At 38.6% G+C, this 23,083-nt stretch overlaps 1 protein-coding gene and 1 pseudogene across 1 annotated transcript in view; both read right to left on the reverse strand.

Annotated features, from left to right (window-relative positions):
• Positions 1-7,141: 7,141 nt before the first annotated feature.
• The window catches only part of OTUB1 (OTU deubiquitinase, ubiquitin aldehyde binding 1), a 45,292-nt gene continuing 29,350 nt past the window's right edge, over positions 7,142-23,083 (reverse strand). The window contains exons 5-7 of the mRNA XM_053720065.1: positions 18,711-18,795; positions 11,710-11,904; positions 7,142-7,480 (exon numbers count right to left, since the gene is read on the reverse strand). Of these exons, the coding sequence (XP_053576040.1) occupies positions 7,280-7,480; positions 11,710-11,904; positions 18,711-18,795 (481 nt within the window). The 3' untranslated portion in view covers positions 7,142-7,279. The remainder of the gene's footprint in view (positions 7,481-11,709; positions 11,905-18,710; positions 18,796-23,083) is intronic.
• On the reverse strand, positions 20,119-20,296 carry LOC128636825 (uncharacterized; annotated as a pseudogene).

Genomic DNA, 23,083 nt, shown 5'->3' on the forward strand with positions numbered 1-23,083 from the left:
TAAGTACTATATGCTTTTAATCAATCACACTAAAATCAGTTGTATCACTAAGCACTACATGCTTACAATCAATCACACTGAAATCAGTTGTGTCACTAAGTACTATATGCTTTTAATCAATCACACTAAAATCAGTTGTGTCACTAAGCACTACATGCTTACAATCAATCACACTGAAATCAGTTGTGTCACTAAGCACTATATGCTTTTAATCAATCACACTGAAATCAGTAGTGTCACTAAGTACTATATGCTTTTAATCAATCACACTAAAATCAGTTGTATCACTAAGCACTACATGCTTACAATCAATCACACTGTAATAAGTTGTGTCACTAAGTACTATATGCTTTTAATCAATCACACTAAAATCAGTTGTGTCACTAAGCACTACATGCTTACAATCAATCACACTGAAATCAGTTGTGTCACTAAGCACTATATGCTTTTAATCAATCACACTAAAATCAGTTGTGTCACTAAGCACTATATGCTTTTAATCAATCACACTAAAATCAGTAGTGTCACTAAGCACTATATGCTTTTAATCAATCACACTAAAATCAGTAGTGTCACTAAGTACTATATGCTTTTAATCAATCACACTAAAATCAGTTGTGTCACTAAGCACTACATACTACATATAGTATTGTTATATAGTGTAGCAAATTTTGTATTGTTTAATACAGCCTGATGAAACCGTGCTGTGACACGGAGAAACGCGTTGCTTTTTAACTTGTTTTAATAAATACTTTTTACTAGCTTTACCTGCTGCTACACTGTTTCATTCCTATTGGACTGCTCACCATTTTTTCATCACAGTGTATCCATCGTCTCCTTTTATATCTTGTAGCCTGGTATATCTATTGAGGTATACCCCTATAATTCCTGGATTCCCCCTGGTGGGACAAGGACAACCCGTTTTATCCAGTGTGATACACTTCTCAATTATCTGGACCTTTCCGTGATAAAGATATCCTGTATTGCATGAGTGTCTACCGGACGACTGGTTCCGGCCTGCTTGAATTGCACGAATGTGCATTATACCACGTGAGTAGCAATTTGGCTATATTTATATACTGAACCTTTCTCGTATGACCTGCACTATGTGGTGCCCTCTACACTTTGTCTTCTAGAATTACTCTCTTGGATAAGACTAAGCGTTCAATTTCCACGCAGTCTCAGAGAATCATATTTTTTTTTTTTTAGAAACGGACCCCGAGTCAGAAGGTCCGCACGACAAGGTAACCTCCACGGAGGGGAGGTGGACATTCTTATTAGATCCGCAAACCAAGTCCTTTGTGGCCACAAAAGAGCTATAAGTATCACCCGAGCCTGCTCCTGCTTGATGCGAGCCACTACTCAAGGAAGAAGGGCCAATGGAGGAAAAAGATATATGAGATTGAACCTCTATGGAACCACTCCCATAGTGATGAAAGGCAAAGAATGACTGGGAGGGGATAGGGGAAGTAGGAGGGATATTTATAGCCTTTGGCTGGGGTGTCTTTGCCTCCTCCTGGTGGCCAGGTGTTGATATTCCCAACAGTAATGAATGAAGTTGTGGACTCTCCCTGCCTTTGGAAAGATACATCTACATGTTTTTCTCAGACTAATCATTTCTTTGAATGCATAATTTAATCTAACCTTCATTTTGTGTTTAATGTCCCTTTAAGGTTTGTTCATGTGAGTGTCAGGGTGATTATTACACAGTATACAGATCACAGTTATTGAGAATCTGGCTTTAGTGAGAAGTAATATCTTACAGATCTCATCCACAATGTGATGTACTAGAATAAACACCCTTATCTAAAGGCGTTATTGGGGCAGCAGTTGTCCTAAACGTTTTGCAAAACTACGTCATACTGGAACCTTAGTGAGGTACTTTAGTGTGTAATGTAGAAGAAGTAAAGACAATATTATTTGTTTATATCAATTACAGAAAGTGTCTGTCAGGGAAAGAGAGTAAACTGCTATATTAAAGGGACACTGAACCCAAATTTTTTCTTTCGTGATTCAGATAGCGCATGACATTTTAAGCAACTTTCTAATTTATTCTTATCAAATTTTCTTCATTCTCTTGGTATTTTTATTTTAAAAGCATTTTTGGTGAACAACCTGGGTTTTTCTTGCTGATTGGTGGATAAATTCACACACCAATAAAAAAGTGCTGTCCATGGTGCTAAACCAAAAATTGTCTGGCTCCTAAGCTTAGATGCCTTCTTTTTCAAATAAAGATAGCAAGAGAATGAAGAAAAATTGATAATTGAGTAAATTAGAAAGTTGCTTAAAAATTGCTGCTCTATCTGAATCATGAAAGAAAAAAATTGGGTTCAGTGTCCCTTTACAGGGACAGTCAACACCAGAATGTTTGTCGTTTAAAAATAATAATCCCTTTATTACCCATTCCCCAGTTTTGCATAACGAACAGAGTTATAAAAATACCTAAGCATCTGCAGACTGCCCCTTATTTCAGTTCTTTTGACAGACTTGTATATTAGCCAATCAGTGCTCACTCCTTGGTAAATTCACGTGCGTGAGCTCAATGTTATCTATATTAAAGGGACAGTCTAGGCCAAAATAAAACTTTCATGATTCAGATAGAGCATGCAATTTTAAACAAATTTCAAATTTACTTTTATCACCAATTTTGCTTTGTTCTCTTGGTATTCTTAGTTGAAAGCTTAACCTAGGAGGTTCATATACTAATTTCTTAGACCTTGAAGCCCACCTCTTTCAGATTGCATTTTAACAGTTTTTCACCACTAGAGGGTGTTAGTTCACATATTTCATATAGATAACTTCTCGTGCACGAGCACAGTGTTATCTGGGAGCAGGCACTGATTGGCTAGACTGCAAGTCTGTCAAAAGAACTGAAAAAAGGGGCAGTTTGCAGAGGCTTAGATACAAGGTAATCACAGAGGTAAAAAGTATATTAATATAACAGTGTTGGTTATGCAAAACTGGGGAATGGGTAATAAAGGGAGTATCTATCTTTTAAAACAATAAAAATGCTGGTGTAGACTGTCCCTTTAAACACGTGAATTTATGCCCTTTAGTGGTGAAAAACCATTCAGATTAGAGGCGGCCTTTAAGGTCTAAGAAATTAGCGTATGAACCTCCTAGGTTTAGCTTTCAACTAAGAATACCAAGAGAACAAAGCACAATTGGTGATAAGAGTAAATTGGGAAGTTGTTTAAAATGACATGCCCTATTTGAATCATGAAACTTTTTTTTGGACTTGACTGTCCCTTTACGTGAGCTGTCCCAGTCAAATCATCTGCTTCTGTATATTCAGTCTGGGAGCGAAACAGAAGTTCAGCAGAGAATGTTAGCTGAAGCTCATGAATAGAAGCCTGGAAATAAGCACAGGGCTAGAGTGTGGGACAGTTAGCAATAGCTGAAGAAGACAAACTGCAGCGCAGCGTGGGCAAAATCAAGTTGTCAATGACAGTAAAATAAAGTGCAGTCTTCAGTGTAATTTACCTAAAACTGTTCCGTTGGTCCTGAAAGTGGACAGGATACTGCTCTGGTTACTTTATAAAAAGTACTCACCATGGTGGGAGTGGGACAGAGGTGGACCCTACAAGTAGAGAGTAATCTGCTCCACCTCCCAGTGCCCCACTATACTAAGGGTATATGGGAGATCCTGTACAAAGCCCTTGGAGCCAGTTCATTTAAAGCTCTGGTTTTCAAACCTGACCTCAGGCCACATTTGAGGATCTCTCAACTAGAGCACGGGTGAAATAATCAGCTGATTAACAAACATGGCTATCGTACCTGCTCTCATCCTAGGTAATCCTAAAAACCTGGCCTGTTGGGGAGGCCGGGGACAGGTTTGAAAGCCAGTGATTTAAAGTGACACCCCGCGTGACAAAGGAGAGTGTTCCTGCCGATCAACCAACCTCTCCCTGCCTCGTTCTCTTCAGATCCTGATGCCTTGCAGCCACACTTCTCTAAAGCCACAGGCACCAACAAAGTGCGCAATACAAACAATGTCAAATCAAATAGAGCAAAGTTTACACAAGTGGTTCACTAAGTGGGAAGTGTGTGGCTAAAATGGAGAGGGGCTCAACTCCAGGTCAATAAAACTGATAGAAATGGCATCGCTAATCCAAACACGAAAACCCTCAAAATCTGTGCCACTGTTCTATACCTGACAATCCTATTACAGCAACATATTGTCCCTTCCTTATTCCTGAGACCCGAATGTGCATGATGGGTAAAGCTCTGTACCATAAGATTCATATGGATGGAACAGAGAGGGGTCAGAGTTGTAATCTGGTCAAAGCCAACCCTATGCGGCAGTGAAAGTGTTCAAAGAAAAGCAGAACATTCACATAAAAAACCTGCAAGCTCTTCCAATTAAAGGGGCACTAAACAGCTAGGCTCTATTTATACCCCTTAAAGGTGTCAGATGGTAAAGCTCCGCCTCTTCATACAACACCTTGGCGCTCATGTGACAGAAGCAGCGCACACAGATCAGCGTGAATTATGTAGGACCTACGATTCGATCCTATTCACTAAAAATAATATAGACAAACTGGGTGAATATTTTGTTGGAACTAAACCCTTGGCTGGGGCAGTGTGGGATTCTTCTTGTTTGCACATTTATCATACGTTAGTGAGATAGTGCTGTTTAAACATTTCCTCTTTCCCTGAGTCGGCATTTCGTGCTTTTTCTGGAACAGTTTGAAATCTCTGCATTTTATATAACTGTGCCAACCTCTGAGTGCCCCGACTAGCATCAGGGAAAAAGAGGCTTTAAAACACAACACCTTAAAGGGACACTGAACCCAAATTTTTTCTTTTGTGATTCAGATACAGCAGCAATTTTAAGCAACTTTCTACTTTACTCCTATTATCAAATTTTCTTCATTCTCTTGGTATGTGTTTATGAAAAGCAAGAATGTAAGTTTAGATGCCGGCCCATTTTTGGTGAACAACCTGGGTTGTCCTTACTGATTGGACAGCACCAATAAACAAGTGCTGTTCATGGTCCTGAACCAAAAATTTGCTGTCTCCTTAGCTTAGATGCCTTTTTTTTTCAAATAAAGATAGCAAAAGAATGAAGAAAAATTGATAATAGGAGTAAATTACAAAGTTGCTTAAAATTGCATGCTCTATCTAAATCTTGAAATAAAAAATTTGTGTTTAGTGTCCCTTTAAAGGGACAGAAAAAAAAAAATTCTGCCACCTTCCCATTGCAAGAAAAAGAGGGGGGGTTTAAAAAAAAAAAAAAAAAGTTAATTGTATTACTAATTAAAGGTATAGTGAAGTCAAAATGTCATTTGAAAGATTCTGACAGAACATACAATTTTAAACAACTTTCCAATTTACTTCTATTATCAGATTTGCTTAATTTTCTTGGTATCCTTTGTTGAAGAAGCAACAATGCACTAATGGGAGCTAGCTGAGCACATCCGGTGATATATCTGTATAGCCACCAATCAGCAAGCGCTACCTAGGTTCTGAACCAAAAATGGACCGGCTCCTAAGCTTTACATTCCTGCTTTTCAAATAAAGATACCAAGAGAACAAAGAAAAATTGATAATAGGAGTAAAATTAGAAAGTTGCTTAAAATTGCTGCTCTATCTGAATCATGAAAGAAAAAAAATGGGTTTCATGTCCCTTTAACATACCAGTATCAGTTGTACCGAGTATTTCCAAGTACTTCCTAATGCTCAGTGAATAACATGTCAGCCAATAAGCATTAGCGCGAAGTGTCTATGGGCCAATGGGCTTTAATAGGAAGTGTTAATCAGCCAATGAGCATGGGCCAATGGGCTTTAATAGGAAGTGTTAATCAGCCAATAAGCATTAGCGGGAAGTGTCTATGGGCCAATGGGCTTTAATAGGAAGTGTTAATCAGCCAATAAGCATTAGCGGGAAGTGTCTATGGGCCAATGGGCTTTAATAGGAAGTGTTAATCAGCTAATAAGCATTAGCAGGAAGTGTCTATGGGCCAATCAGCCAATGAGCATTAGTAAAAAAAAAAAAAAACATCTCTTAGATTCAACTTAGAATTAAAGTGTTTTTCTGTAACACCCTTAATATCAACACATTATGCTCCATTTATTATGTTATGGGCAGATGAAGTTCGCCATCATGAACATCATGAAACTCGTCTGTCTGTCCTCGCCCACATTTATCATTGCACAAGCATCATCCAATCGCACGCAAGTAGGGGCTGTCAATCATCCTGATTGGAACGAGATGATTAAAACCCACCACACCTTAGGTGGTGGAGAAGTTAAAGGGGCAGTCAACACCAGAATTATTGTTGTTTTAAGAGATAGCTAATCCCTTAATTACCAATTCACCAGTTTAGCATAACCAACACAGTTATATTAATACACTTTTTACCTATGTGTTTACCTTGTATCCAAGCATCTGCAGACTGCCCCCTTATTTCAGTTCTTTTGACAGACTTGCATTTTAGCCAATCAGTGCTCACTCCTCGGTATATTCATATGCATGAGCTCAATGTTATCTATATGAAACACATGAACTAATGCACTCTAGTGGTGAAAAACTTTCAAAATGCTTTCAGATTAGAGGCAGTCTTCAAGGTCTAAGAAATTAGCATATGAACCTCCTAGGTTTAGCTTTCAACTAAGAATACCAAGAGAACAAAGCAAAATTGGTGATAAAAGTAAATTGGAAAATTGTTTATAATTACATGTCCTATCTGAATCATGAGCAGTGGTCTTAAAGGGACATAACACAATTTTTTTTCATGATTCAGATAGATCTTGTAAATCTTAAACAGCGTTCCAAATTACTCCTCCTTTTACCCAATTTGTTTTCGTCAATTGATATCCTTTGTTGAAATGGATACCAAAGTAGACTTTGGAGCTGCTGATTGGTGGCTGCAAATATATGCCTCTTGTCATTGGCTTTCAGCTAGCTCCCAGCAGTGCATTGCTGCTTCTTCCACAAAGGATACCAAGAGAATGAAGCAAATTAGATCATACAGTTTTAAACAACTTTCCAATTTACTTCTGAATCAGAAAAGACCATTTTTGGGTTTCATGTTCCTTTAAGACAGCAGCTACTTAACTGGCGTTTCCGTCTCGCTCCTGCAGTTGCAGCTTAATAAACAGAACCGTTAGAGTCCCTGGTACATAAACGCACAGACAGTCAGTTTTTCCTATTTATTTTGCTCCACTGGGATAAAAATGGAACAATAGAGGTTAGGGAAGATAAGAGATGGGGGGAGGGAAAGAAGAAATGGGGTAAATAAGAATTTGACAAGGGGGCAGTATAGGCTGGAGCAAGTCACTTATAGAGAATGTCGTAGTGTCCGGGCCGGTACAGCAGAAAGACCTGTGGGGGATCAGATCCCTCAGGAAACACGTGAGTTACAGTCGCGCCACCTTCACCTCTGTCCATATATTCAACCTGGATAGAGACGTTCAGAGTCTGGGACAAAGCAATGATGTGGATATGATCACTCTCCTTACACATAGGTTCAACCTCCTGCAGGCGGGAGAGACACAGAGATTAGCCAAACACACATTCATCTTAAAGGACCGTTCAACACAGTAGATTTGCATAATCAACAAATGCAAGAAAACAAGACAATGCAATAGCACTTAGTCTGAACTTCACATGAGAAGTAGATTTTTTTTCTGTCAATTTTAAGTTATGTATTTTTCCACTTCCCCTGTACCATGTGACAGCCATCAGCCAATCACAAATGCATACACGTACCATGTGACAGCCATCAGCCAATCATAAATGCATACACCTACCATGTGACAGCCATCAGCCAATCACAAATGCATACACACTTATTCTTGCACATGCTCAGTAGGAGCTGGTGACTCACGAAGTTTAAATAGAAAAAAAAACTCTGCACATTTGGTTAATGGAAGTAAATTGGAACGTTGTTTAAAAGTGCTGCTCTGTCTGAATAATGAAAGTTTAATTTTGACTTGACTGTCCCTTTAAGTTCTGATCAAAACATTTCTCAGTAAGTTTTAAAAAGAGATTGTCTAAGTCAGACTTAAAGGGATAGTAAAGTCCAAATTAAACTTTCATTATTCAGATAGGGCATGCCATTTTAAACAACTTTACAATTTACTTTTAATATCAAATTTGCTTTGTGCTCTTGGTATTCTTTGTTGAAAGCTAAATCTAGTTAGGCTTATATGCTAATTTCTACGCCCTTGAAGGCAGCCTCTTATCTCAGTGCATTTTGACAGTTTTTCAGCGCTAGACACTGCTAGTTAATGTGTGCCATATAGACAACATTGTGCTTACTCCCGTGGAGTTATTTATGAGTCAGCTCTGATTGGCTAAAATGCATGTCTGACAAAAGAACTGAGATAAGGGGGCAGTCTGCAGAGGTTTAGATACAAGGTAATCACAGAGGTACAAAGTGTATTAATATAACTGTTAGTTGTGCAAAACTGGGGAATGGGTAATAAAGGGATTATCTATCTTATTAAACAAACACACTGGAGTAGTGTCCCTTTAAAGGAACAGTACACACCTTGTATTACAGGACGTTTGTTATGTTGCTATAGAACAAATCAGCCAACAAGGCTAGTCACTGTCAAAGTTGTTATCAGTTCAAGCCAAATAGGGGCATATATGTAGCAGAGTTAGCCTTGAAAGGTTGGCAGGTGCATTTCAAGTTCTGAGTATTAAAAATTGCTTAATTTTTCATAGCTAAAAATTGTATGAAAAGGGGACAAAATAAATAATGAAAATATATTGTAAAGTAGTTTCATTATGCATAACTAAACATTTTATATACAAATAGAAATGTGTTTACTGTCCCTTTAAAAAACAAAACTTTCCTAATTCAGAAAAAAGCGTACAATTAAAAACAACTCACTTTCCAACAGACTTCTCCTTTGCAAGAGAGGATACTGAGGTATGCTCAGGAATGAGCAGTTATGTTCATAAAAATGTTACAGTTCAAGGAAAGTGCACGCTCCTCAGGAGGATACCTCAGTATGCTGTCCTGGAAAGGAGATACATTTCAAGAATGAATTAAAAGAAAATGTTATTAATTTTTGAATGTGCGCTACATCACTCATGAAGGTTTGCATGTCCTTTAAAGGGACAGTACACTGTAAAATTGTTTTTATATTAATGTATTTTCAATGACTTGTTATACCAACTGCAGAGTATAAATGTAGGAGAAATTGCATTTTCATGCTTATTTGTGTATATGAAGTAGCTGGTTTTGTGCTTTTAAACCACAGCCTATTTACAATGGGTTGAGCTTCAGGTAATCTCATTATGTTATCACTTTGTATACACACACTTGCTTCCTTATCTTATATGTGTCTAGAAAACCAAAGCTCAATACTTAGAGAGAACAATGGAAAATTATCATTTAATTACTTAACTATCATGCCCCCCACTGAGAGTGTAATCTCTTTTGCTGGCTGTTCTATAGAATAGACTCCAGTATAGAAACGTTCAGTATATATACAATTTAAAACACTCCAGCAGGTAAAATGAATAATTGGGAACAATTTAAAGGGGAGACAATTTTTGGGTGAACTGTCCCTTTAACTATACTATAATCTCACCGTTTTCACAGGACTGATGGGGCGGTGAATTCTAGAAAGCCACAGCCTAATAAGATATCGGCCCTGCAGGTGGCACTAGTAACGTTACTGATAGCCTGGCTACATCATTATGTTATTATGGCTGGTTGGAGACATCAGAGCCCCTTGTGGGAATACTTTGAACTCAGCTTTGTCACAGGAAAGAGCAAGTGCACGGTTATGTTAAACTTACACTAAAGTCAAAATAAAACTTCCATCATTTCCGAATTTACTAGGAGGAAGCCTAACCAAGTACCAAGCAGGAAAGCTAGCTAGCTCGTCTCCAAAACCAGCCCTGATGTATCCGCTGATAGCCAACTGTATATTTGTTTAGTATAGATCAGCATTTAATTACTGTATTGTAAGCAATCTGAATGCAAAAATATAAATATTTTTTTTAAAGCATTTAACCCCTTCAGGATGGGGGCAAATCGACAAGAAATAATTTCCGATGTAAACAAGCTAAAGATCATGTGACTCCAACACCGATGATTGGATCTAGGGGACTGCCTACGATGCTAGGTGCGTCCCCAAGTCGGATCTTCCCGTTTCTTGAACATGGAAGGGAACATAGCACTTGAAATGTTAAGACGTTCTATGCAGTCTGACGGCATTAAAGCCCAGTGCTCTTAGGACGGCATAGAACGTCTTGACGACGTCAATAGGTTAAAGGGACATTATTCAAAATTAAAATGTGCATAAGTGCATTTCAGTTTTGAATAGAAGCATTTCTTCTAATAAAACATACTACATTGTAGCAGTATACACACACATTGCACATGCCCTGTGCACCAGCATTCAAACACTGCCCCCGATCAGAGAGAGTGCGGTTTGTATCAGCACAGAAATGATTTCATTTGTATCCTAGAAGCTTCTGCCAAACGTCTGAGCTGGGACTGCGTTTGAATGCTAGTGCACAATGAACATACAGCATATGTGCTTATGCAACGGAAATAACCATTACTAAAAGCATTTTTGCTAATACAAGTATAATGCATTGAATGTTTCTATTCAGAATTGAAACTCAGTTATGCGCATTTCCATTTGGATTACTATGTCCCTTTAAGACGATCATTCTGCACAATGTGCACTGTTTACAAGTCCAGGACAACCCCAGTTAAAAAGTTCCTTTAGTATTGTTTATGTTATCTGCTTTAAGCTGGCAAGTTAGTGACTGAAATAGATTAGATCCGGCACTAACAAGTCGTTATTCTGTACAAAGCTGCAGGGTCTCTAAGACAACAAGAAGTTCTTATGTCCCAGGGCACTTGCTCATTCTTAGTGACATCCGCACACACAGCAAGAGGACAACTCGGGCACCGCAACAAGGTAAGTCCTGGGAATCAAGTGCATAGAAGACAAACAAAGCCCACCCAATGCAGTAGAGGATGACAGTGTGGTAATTCCCATTCTAGGGGTTAAAGTGAAGGTAAACTTTGATGAATGAAGGCCCGTTTTTTAAAAATATTATTATAAACAGGGGCACTTTCATTTAATCAAAGTTTACAAAGTAGCCGTTATGATTTAAAACTTACCTTTGGTTATTTCACAGCCAGAGCAGCTTCCCCCTCCTGGAAATCCTCTCTTCACACGTCAGCAATGACTAATCCGGCTTCCTCCAATCACAGCATGGCCTCAGGCGATGACTACCCTGGGGGGAAAGCCGTGATTGGAGGAAGCCGGATTAGTCATTGCTGACGTGTGGAGAGGATTTCCAGGAGGGGGAAGCTGCTCTGGCAGTGAAAAGAAAAAAAGGTAAGTTTTTAATCAAAACAGCTGCTTTTTAAACTTTGATGAATGAAAGTATCCCTGTTTTTAATAGTATTTAAAAAAACGGCCTTTCATTCACCAAAGTTTACCTTCACTTTAAATAGCTTGAAGGAACCCTCTTCATGCAGCAAACTATTAATGTGTTTAACTAGCGCTCTTTCATATGCATAAATACATAGGTGCACACCTGCTTATTCCCCAGAGATCATGTGAGTGAGCGTAAAGAAACGTTTGATTTGTGTACATGGGTATGAAGATCTTATCTATGGCTGCTGAAACATGCATATATAAAGAACTCTGACTGCCGCAGATCTCTTTATAACAATATATACCTGCCGCACACACATCGCTTGCATACAGCGGTTTTACCTGCTGGCAAAATTCTTTAACGCTCCTCCCTCCCTCTATAAAGTGCTGGTAGAAGATATTATCTCTTTGCAAGTGTCCGGATGTGAGGAGACGCAGATAGACCACCACGTAATCGGAGACCGTCTGCTCGTTGAACGCAGCTAGCAGCTCTGACAATTGAGGGTGCCTCTCCACGAGTGCAATGAGGTCCATGAACTGAAAGAAAGAAAACTCACAAAATAACCCCTCTGGAATGATTAAAAAACAAACAAAAATCACTGTAATTTCCATATCTTGGCTCGGTTCCTTATGTTACATTCACCAACAACACCATGATGGGTTATAAAAAACAAAACACAATAGAAGTTCACTATAGTTCACTTGTTAACATATTCGGACCTTAATATCGTGACATTTGTAACAAAAATAAACAAAATTTACTTTTTTACAGAATACGCTGTACTTTCATTTCAAGCATAATACTTTTATACACACTGCATTTTTTCTTTTACTAAAAGGGACACTGAACCCAAATTTTTTCTTTCATGATTCAGATAGAGCAGCAATTTTAAGCAACTTTCTCATTTACTCAGATTATCATTTTTTCTTCATTCTCTTGGTATCTTTATTTGAAAAAGCAGCAATGTAAGCTGAACCAGAGATGGGCCGTTTCCTAAGCTAATACTAGGAGTAAATCAGAAAGTTGCTTAAAATTGCTGCTCTATGTGAATCATGAAAGAGAAAAAAAATTGGGTTCAGCAGCCCCAAAAAAATAAGAGATTTTTTTTTCCCCATGGCTTTAAAAACGTATGGAACTTTTACATCTCTAGGCTGGTAAAGATGGATTTGCTCACGTCTTGCTATGATGAATATTTGCAAATAGATCCTTGGAAAAGCCCACAATAGGAATATTGTCCGAATCATTTTCTTTCTTAGACACAAACTAAGAGGGCTATGTGACACTTTGTAAAAAGCTCTTGGCAATACGGACGCCCAAATAGCACAAAAACTAAAAAACCGTCTCACATAGCAAATCTTACAAAGCCCCAATCAAGAGGAGCAACGAGAATATGCAGATGCGCATCTTTCATGTCAATACGGATTAGTGCCAGCAGAGAAATCATCTTGAACTTTCATTTAAAAAATGGAGAGTCGACCTCCAGATATCCTCAGCTATACAAACATACCTAAAACACCCAAAAAATTACACTGCCACACTGTTGGAGACATTCTGTAAAATAGAAGGCCGAGACAAACATACTATATCTCTACTATATATAAACATACAAAACACCCAAAATTCATCTAAAACCTCAACTATGCTAGCCTGGGAACGAGAATTACTTATTAGTAAGAATACAAAAGAATGGGAGCTTTTATTCCAAAATGCTGGGAAGGGACTAATTAGCGTAGATCTCAAAGAAAATATTATCAAAACCATCCACCGATGGTACTTAACCCCCATGAGAACAGCCCACATGCACCCACAAGGTAGTAAGCTATGCTATCGGGACTGAGGAGAAATCAGGACTTTAAGACACATGTGGTGGGATTGCAGAGAGATATCGGGAATATGGAAACAATTATCTACCTTTCTCAGCCAGATACTAGAAGAAAATATCAACCTTACAATCCACCAAGCTCTGCTACATGAACGTCTTAATGAATGTATTTATATGTTTATTATATTTACTAAGATCTTGTGCACGGTCACAAGGATATGTATAGCCAGATACTGGAAAACTGGGACCCCGACCTGGACAGAGATACTTAACAAAATCCATCACACATATACCATGTACGAGATAGCGTCACAGACTCTTGAAAACAGAGAAACGACTCAAGCAGTGTGGTACTACTGGAAAAGTAGAGGATCCCTAGCCCCATAGGACAGTAGAAAGACAATCCATTACGTGGTCATTCAGCTACAAACATTTTAAACATATAGGTGTATATACAACATAATATGAGAAAGGCTGTGTCGTCACATTCCTTCCCCCCCCCCTCACCCATGTTACCTTTTTTAAACCCCAAGTTATTTAACCCTGTTGTCTTCTAATGGTGTACTCTCTGATTTGAAACACCTCTAAATATATAAGACCATCTTTAGTCCAAGAGCTTTATTACCATATATCTATGTAATATTTTATGGAAACAAAACAATAGAAATAACGATACTCTTCAGGAAGTTATTTATTGATGAAGACTATGATACTACAGTTAAGATATGGACCAGGAACTATAATCAGTAAATGTTTTTATTCAGAAAAATGGACTACTACTAATTTCTACTATACTTGGGCTCAGAGGAGAGCACACCTGTTTGTTTGAACGTCATGTGATTGTATTTTATTTTTCAAAAATAAAAATTATTTAAACATAAAAAATGGAGAGTCGGAAGTCAAACGAGATTCCAGGACACAAGAAAATTGTCTGCCTTTTATCAAGCAAAGTCAAAGTGAGATGACGCATACCCAGATCTCTTAAAGTGATGGTAAACTTTAACTAATCAAATGCCATATATGTAACCTTTGACATTTAAAAAAAAAAAGTATATGTGCACCTTTTTTATTTTTTAATCTATCTGTGAAAGGGTTAAATTAGTTTATATAATAATGCTGCTATTGCAATGTTATGCTGGCCCACTTGGATGAACTCCAGTGAACATCCAATCGGTGTGTGTGTCATATGACAATCTTGAAGTCAATCACCTTTAAAGCCCTTAGAAAGTCTATGTAGAGAGTGGTCTATACATCACAGCCCAGAGCAGTAATTGAGGGGGGCGGAACAACAGACAATACCAATTAGGATTATAAACTATATATATATATATATATATATATATATATATATATATATATATATATATATATATATATATATATATATAACAGTGATGTGCAGTCACTAGAGGCAGTGCTTCACCTCTCATATGGGCAAAAATATATATTTTTTTATTGGCTTTAAAAAAAAAATTGTAAATTTTTTTCCCCCAGCATTTTTTTCTCTCACAGCTATATGTTGTGCAATGGAGAGGCACAAGCAGGTCTGCCCACCATTACACAACATGCTGCGCCACCTACTGGATGAAAATGGTTAAGATGATTGCATGGCCCATTAACTGCTTATTTGAGGCAGTCCTATTTGGGCTGAACCAATCCAGTGAGAGGCATTAGTAATTGGAACTTAGGGTTGGGGCTGGATTTTAAATCATATAAAACAAAACAAAAACAGAAAAAAACAACCTTTCATATATTTTGTTGTTGTCCTGTGAACCTGCTAGCTTTGCTAAAGTGAAAAAGAGAGTTCTGTTCTTCCCCTCTAAGTGCAGTGGAATGTGCCACTGTCACTTCCTGAATCCTTACACAGAGCAGGAAGAGAGGCAGAGAGAGCAGTGTTTCAGCCACATCTTATTAAAGTAAGATTTTACTGAAAGGGATTCTGTTAGTGAAAATGATAATTTAATGAATGTGGTTTAGTGTTTTTTTTACTCTTTTACAGCAAAGGATCGTTTTTGTATTTTGTTTACTCAAACTTTACACCCACTAACTGCAGCTTGCCTCTGTACTTCACACTAATTTATAGCCTCATTTTCTGAACTCTCTGTAGCTCTGCTGTTTTATTATTTAAAAATGCAGTGGTCCCATTCCCCCTTTTGTGTGTGTGTGTGCCTCTCTCTCTGTCTATCCATCTCTCTCCTTATGTGTTGTTCTCCCCCATGGTCTCTTTCTCTCTCTGTCTCTCTTCCTCCCCCTCTGACTCTCTCATCCCTTATGTGTCTCTCTAACCCTCTGTGTGTGATTGTGCCTCTCTCTCTCTAACCCTCTGTGTATGATTGTGTTTCAACTCTCTCTAACCCTCTGTGTGTGATTGTGTCTCTCTCTTTCTCTCTCTCTCTAACCCTCTGTGTGTGATTGTGTCTCTCTCTTTCTCTCTCTCTAACCCTCTGTGTATGATTGTGTCTCTCTCTTTCTCTCTCTCTAACCCTCTGTGTGTGATTGTGTCTCTCTCTCTTTCTCTCTCTCTCTCTAACCCTCTGTGTTATTGTGTCTCTCTCTTTCTCTCTCTCTCTAACCCTCTGTGTGCGATTGTGTCTCTCTTTCTCTCTCTCTCTAACCCTCTGTGTGTGATTGTGTCTCTCTCTCTCTCTCTAACCCTCTGTGTTATTGTGTCTCTCTCTTTCTCTCTCTCTCTAACCCTCTGTGTGTGATTGTGTCTCTCTCTCTTTCTCTCTCTAACCATCTGTGTGTGATTGTGTCTCTCTCTTTCTCTCTCTCTCTAACCCTCTGTGTGTGATTGTCTCTTTCTCTCTAACCCTCTGTGTGTGATTGTGTCTCTCTCTCTCTAACCCTCAGTGTATGATTGTGTCTCTCTCTCTCTTTCTCTCTCTCTAACCCTCTGTGTGTGATTGTGTCTCTCTCTCTAACCCTCTGTGTGTGATTGTGTCTCTCTCTATTTCTTTCTCTCTCTAACCCTCTATGTGTGATTGTGTCTCTCTCTCTTTCTCTCGCTAACCCTCTGTGTGTGATTGTGTCCATCTCTCTCTTTCTCTCGCTAACCCTCTGTGTGTGATTGTGTCTCTTTCTCTCGCTAACCCTCTGTGTGTGATTTTGTCTCTCTCTCTCTCTCTAACCCTCCGTGTATGATTGTGTCTCTCTCTCTTTCTCTAACCCTCTGTGTATGATTGTGTCTCTCTCTATCCCTCTGTGTGCGATTGTGTCTCTCTCTCTCTAACCCTCTGTGTGTGATTGTGTCTCTCTCTATTTCTTTCTCTCTCTAACCCTCTATGTGTGATTGTGTCTGTCTCTCTTTCTCTCGCTAACCCTCTGTGTGTGATTGTGTCCATCTCTCTCTTTCTCTCGCTAACCCTCTGTGTGTGATTGTGTCTCTTTCTCTCGCTAACCCTCTGTGTGTGATTGTGTCTCTTTCTCTCTCTAACCCTCTGTGTGTGATTTTGTCTCTCTCTCTCTCTCTAACCCTCCGTGTATGATTGTGTCTCTCTCTCTTTCTCTAACCCTCTGTGTATGATTGTGTCTCTCTCTATCCCTCTGTGTGCGATTGTGTCTCTCTCTCTCTAACCCTCTGTGTGTGATTGTGTCTCTCTCTCTCTCTCTCTCTCTAACCCTCTGTGTATGATTGTGTCTCTCTTTCTCTCTCTCTCACCCTCTGTGTGTGATTGTGTGTCTCTCTCTCTCTCTTTCTCTCTAACCCTCTGTGGGCGATTGTGCCTCTCTCTCTCTTTCTCTCTAACCCTCTGTGTCTCTCTCCCCCCGTCTCTCTCTCCCTTCCCCCCCCCCCCCCGAGTGCTTTTCTGTGTTTCTGTCTACCTTTTATTTATTTAATTAATGAATTGGTAGTGCCATCTGATGGTGTAGCTTTATTTAAAGGGGTGGAGTCAAGCGCCCCACCATCTTTTAATTTCACCAGCCGCCACTGGATCAAGACATTTTTATATTTACTGAATAATGAAAGAATCTATAAGCATAATTTGCAGCATTAAAGTAAAATGTATGTTTTAAACATATTTTAATGGGCCTGGATTTCTAGATCTCATAATCAGAGCAAGCATTGTGTTATCTGGCAAGAGTTTCTGTTACAATCCTTTCGGACTAAAATCAGATGTTTACTAAGTTGACCAGTTTTCCAAGACACCATTTAAAGGGACATGAAACCCATATGAAACCCATATGCAAATGTAAATAACTTTCCAATTTACATCTAATATCTAATTTTCTTCATTCTTTGTATATCCTTTGTTGAAAATCATATCTAAATATGCTCAGTAGCTGCTGATTGCTGCACATAGATACCTCATGTGATTGGCTCACCCATGTGCATTGCTTTTTCTTCAGTAAAGGATGTCTAAAGAATGAAGGCGTATCCTAGCCACTGCCTCACCAGCCTCTGACGTCACATATATATATATATATATATATATATATATATATATATATATATATATATATATATATATATATATATATATATATATATATATATATATATACACATACATATACATATACACACACTTTAAAATAAATAATTATGTGGTTTTACTTACAAAACTAATATATTTCTCATTGCAACATTCTTATAGTCTGAAATTTACCATCACTTTAAGTAACACACTTTTTGGTATTCTCATTTTATCAGCTGTTTGATCTGAATTTGATCTAAAATAGCTCAATGATCCCTGGGGGGGGGGGGGGGGAGAGTTAGGCTCCCATAGATCCTGTCCAAAAGACGCTTTTAATTCTTCAAAAATAATAAAGCTGTCCCTAAAGTCGTTGCAAAACAAATTCTTTAGACGACAGTCACTGACCCCCCCATAATGCACAATCTAAAAATGTTTCACGTCCCTTTAACTTTAGGAGGCAGTTTGTCTCTCATTATACCTCCAGTAGGGAAACAATGAATTGCCCCTTTCCCCCCCCCTTTTTGTAAAGGAAGAGAAAAGACCACCAAGGACAGTACCAGCCATAATACAACAGACAATAACCAAGGCAAATGACCGTTATCCAGGAATAAAAATATAATGTATAAATAGGTACCAGACAGCAGCTGTTGCTTACAAATATAAAACCAAACTACAATAATAAATGTGAAAGATACCTTGACAGTAGATGCACCCCACACTGGCTGTCTGTGTACTGCATCAGATGCATAAAGTAGTGTGAAAAAAAGGTAAACACGCACGGAAAAATGTAGCACAAAAAGGACAATACTGAAACAGATGTGTGTTCATGCAAAAAAAATGGCCTGTAATGATGTATGTGAGCTCCTGATAAGAGGCGGCACAGGTATATACACTGGCCAAATGTTCCCTCAAAAGCCTCCTTAATTGCCTGGTGGTGGTTGTGGGTAAACCAAACAGAGCTTAGAGATTTAAAAAAAGAGTAACTATCCAGCTGGATCACAAAATAGTGGGGGTTCATACTTTGGGTTTTGTCTGGTGAGTGAGAGTGAGCCAAGATAACACCACACAGACAGACGGAAGGGTCCCACACAACGGCACTCACCGTATTGTGAAAATCTTCTATAGTGAATTCTGTAAAGCCCTGTTTGATGAGCTCCTCTTTACTGTGTAACGAAACTTCCTTAAATCTGCAAAAAAAAAAAACAATAGTGGAAGAAAATGATTAATTTTAGAAAAGGAGTTTCAGACCAAGGAACAGAAACAAAGGGAAGATTATTGAGAGGAAAAAAAAGACGCTAAATAAAGAGTTTGGTCACTGGGCAAAAATTTATGCTTACCCGATAAATAATTTTCTTTCCTGACATGAAGAGTCCACGAATCCATTCTAATAACTGGTGGGAATTCAACTCCTGGCCACCAAAAGGAGGCAAAGAACACCCCAGCAGACCTGTTAAGTATCACTCCTACTTCCCATAATACCCAGACATTCAGCCGAAGGCATACGGAAAGAGAAGATGACAAGGGTGTAGAGGTGCCTGAGGTTTATACAAAAAGGCCACCATAAAGCACATTAAGGGCGGGTCGTGGACTCTCCATGTCAGGAAAGAAAATAATTTATCAGGTAAGCATACATTCTGTTTTCTTTCCAATGGCAGGGAGAGTCCACACATCCATTCTAATTACTAGTGGGAACCAATACCCAAGCTATAGGACACAGAATGGAAGGGAGGGAGAATAAGACCGGCAGACCTAAACTGAAGGCACCAACGCTAGTAGAACTATCCTCCCAAAAAAAGCCTCAGCCGAAGCAAAATAAACAAAATTTAGAAGAATTTAGAATAGGTATGCAACGAGGTCCAAGGGCTGTCATGTAGATTTGTTCCACAGAAACTTCATATTTGAAGTCCCAGGAAGAAGAGACAGCCCTAGTGAAAGGAGCAGTATTCTCTCAAGAGGCTGTTGTCCAGCTGTCTCACAAGCCAACCGGGCAACACTTCTCAACCAAAGAGAACGAAAAGAAGTGACCCTCTGACCCCTACATTTACCAGAGAAAACAACGAACATGGCAGTAGAAAAAACTGAAATCCTTAGTTGCCTGTAGATAAAAAAAAATTGAGCACGCAGAACATCCAGGTTATGCAACAGGCGTTCTGTGAAGATTAGGACAAACTAAGAAACAACAAATTCCTGATTGACAAAGATATCCGAAATTACCTTTGAAAAAAAAAAAAAAAAAATCCAACTTAGTACAAAAAAATCTCCTTATCTGTAAGGAGAATAAGGTAAGGGAATCACCCTGCAGAGCCGAATGCTCGAAAACTCTGCAGGAGAAGAAATAGTAAGAGTAACAAAAATTTTCCAAGATAAGTAATCGCAACGGAGAGCATAGGTTCAAACTTTAAGAACAAAATTAAGGCTCCATGGAGGAACAACAGTATGAAACACAGGCCTGATTCTGAACAAGGCCTGACCAAAACATTGAGTATTTGACAAGTTTGCCAGGCGTTGTAGAAATGAGTACCGCTTCTAGATGTACTGCGATACCAGGCCAATACATGAAGTGGACAGAGCAAGTTCTTCTACCATCTTGCTGTTCCAGAAAACTAGCTAATATATGGTCTCCAGATAGTAGACGTATCAGAAATGAAACTGATAAGATCTAGCAAAAAAAAGAGGCACAGAAGCGATCCCTGGAATCGCGCTATAAAAAAAAAAAAAAAAAAAAAAAAAAGGTATATACACCACACCTTATGGAAATCTTGCAAGATACCGGCTTACACACCTAAAAACATGGATCCATAACCCCTCCTGAAAAAACGCACCTAGACAAAACTAGGCATTCAAACTCCAGCCAGTCAGATTCAGAGAATCTAGGCGAATAACTTCTGCAAGACCACGCAGGAGAAAATAGAATCACCAAAAAACTGATCCTAGAATCACCAAATTCTGCTTTTGATAGATACGGGATATCAATTAAGACAAGAGGGCAAACAGAGGAAACCGGAAAATAAGACCGAAGTCCCATAGGAGCCGCCAGAGCGGAATGCGGATCCCTTGATCTCAATCCGTAGTCTGGAAGCTTGGGGGAAAGACGAGACGCCTTCAGCGCCAACTCCAGAATTCCCAATCTTAAAATGATCACAGGGAATACCTCCGGATGACAGGTTCACTCCGCTGTAAGAAAATTCTGCCTGCAGAGATATTTCGCTTTCCAGCAATCCAACCCCAGGATGTGGAGGACAGACAAGACAATATAGAGAAAATGCAAGTCACCGTCTTCATAACTAAGGAACTCGTCCCTGGAAGATATACGCCACCAAAGTGACTATATCCAAATGTAATCGGATAAACCAGACCAATATTAGTTCAAACCCAGCTATCAGATCATAGAAGATTGCTTTTAACTCTAGGATATTTATGGGGAGGACAATGTTAGAAAACTACCACTAGGTGGCAGAAAAGGGCAGGGAATCCCTGCTAATACCTAGCAAAGAATGAGCCTTGCATCAACAGACCCTGCTGAATACAAGGTGTATAGTAAAAACTGACCCTCTATCTTTAAATAAAGAACAGATATTATGAGCGCTTCCATAAGAAGGGCATATATAAAGCCCTCAGCAGACCTCAATACTTAACTAGACCTCCTTTAGTGAGATCCTGTCTGGGAAAGAGATGCAAAAAGGAGAATAAGTAGCTCATAGTTCGATCACTATCAGGTATAAAAACAAGCCAACTCCTTAACACCGCTTCTCACAAAAAAAAAAAAAAAAAAAAAAAAAGAGAATGTTCCACACAACTCCTTAACATCAGAAGGGGAAACCTCTGGTCGACAGGGAAGACCGAGGCACCGCAGCTGACAATCACTAAGGAGGAACTGATAAAGTGCTGCATTGATAATGCGACACGCTGACACAAAGGGAAGTTACAGACTCCTTCCCGTAACTTACATAGAAAGTATTTGCGCCAAAGAAAACTCCGGCGGCCATCTTAGCCCTGCTGTCCGGAGAAGCCCATAAAGCTTAACCTTTGCATTTTATGAATAAGTTCTACACAATTGTGTCCCGATTTAAACCCTCTGAAAAATAGGATAAACGTAATAGATACACTCCACAATAGTGTCGCTATATCCACTAGACAGAATAAACTTGAAATCCCTGAGAACAAGATTACCACCCTGGCAACGGTCTCACTGAAAAACTCCAATATGTAGTCAAACTCCGCAGTAGCGTTAACCTGATGAAAAGCAATATAGAGCCTACGGATCTCAGTTACTGTAAAAAGCCGGTTCCACATATAAACAATAAAACCCTGTGAGGGCTGAGTAGAGCACAATACTAACTGCTCTTAAGCAGCAAGCGCCCATACTTTCAATAAAAGTATCGTTCCTTCAGTACTGGCCACTGCAAACCAACAGAGCGGTTCTAATGCCTCCGCGGTTCCTAGAAAAAAAAGGGTTAGGATAGATATGCGTAAACACGATTTACACAAAAACTCTTAGCGGCACAGCTAAGAAGGGGAAAATCTACTAGGCAGTAACTGACTGAAAAAGCAGACGCTCACATTAACTCATATATATATACACACACACCAAATATAAAAAGGCACTCTCCGTGTAACATCAATTCAATTTTTACTTAGATGAACGTTTTACTTAGATGAACCCCGAAAACGTTCATCTAAGTAAAAATTGAATTGATGTTACACGGAGAGAGTGCCTTTTTATATTTGGCATATTACTGTTTGAAGTGCACCCCAGAGGCTGTGCTGGAGTAGTGAGTGTGGAATCCTCTTGGTATTTATATATATATATATATATATATATATATATATATATATATATATATATATGTGTGTGTGTGTGTGTGTGTGTGTGTGTGTGTGTGTGTGTGTGTGTGTGTATATATATATATATATGTGTGTGTGTGTGTGTGTGTGTGTGTGTGTGTGTGTGTGTGTGTGTATATATATATATATATGTGTGTGTGTGTGTGTGTGTGTGTGTGTGTGTGTGTGTGTGTGTGTGTGTGTGTGTGTATATATATATATATATATATATATATATATATATATATATATATATATATGTGTGTGTGTGTGTGTGTGTGTGTGTGTGTGTGTGTGTATATATATATATATATATATGTGTGTGTGTGTGTGTGTGTGTGTGTGTGTGTGTGTGTGTGTGTGTGTGTGTGTGTGTGTGTGTGTGTATATATATATATATGTGTGTGTGTATATATATATATATATATATATATATATATATATATATATATATATGTATGTGTGTGTGTGTGTGTGTGTGTGTGTGTGTGTGTGTGTGTGTGTGTGTGTGTGTGTATATATATATATATATATATATATATATATATATATATATATATATATGTGTGTGTGTGTGTGTGTGTGTGTGTGTGTGTGTGTGTGTGTGTGTGTATATATATATATATATATATATATATATATATATATATA

Source organism: Bombina bombina, chromosome 7, assembly GCF_027579735.1.
Source record: "Bombina bombina isolate aBomBom1 chromosome 7, aBomBom1.pri, whole genome shotgun sequence".
Lineage (NCBI taxonomy): Eukaryota > Metazoa > Chordata > Amphibia > Anura > Bombinatoridae > Bombina > Bombina bombina.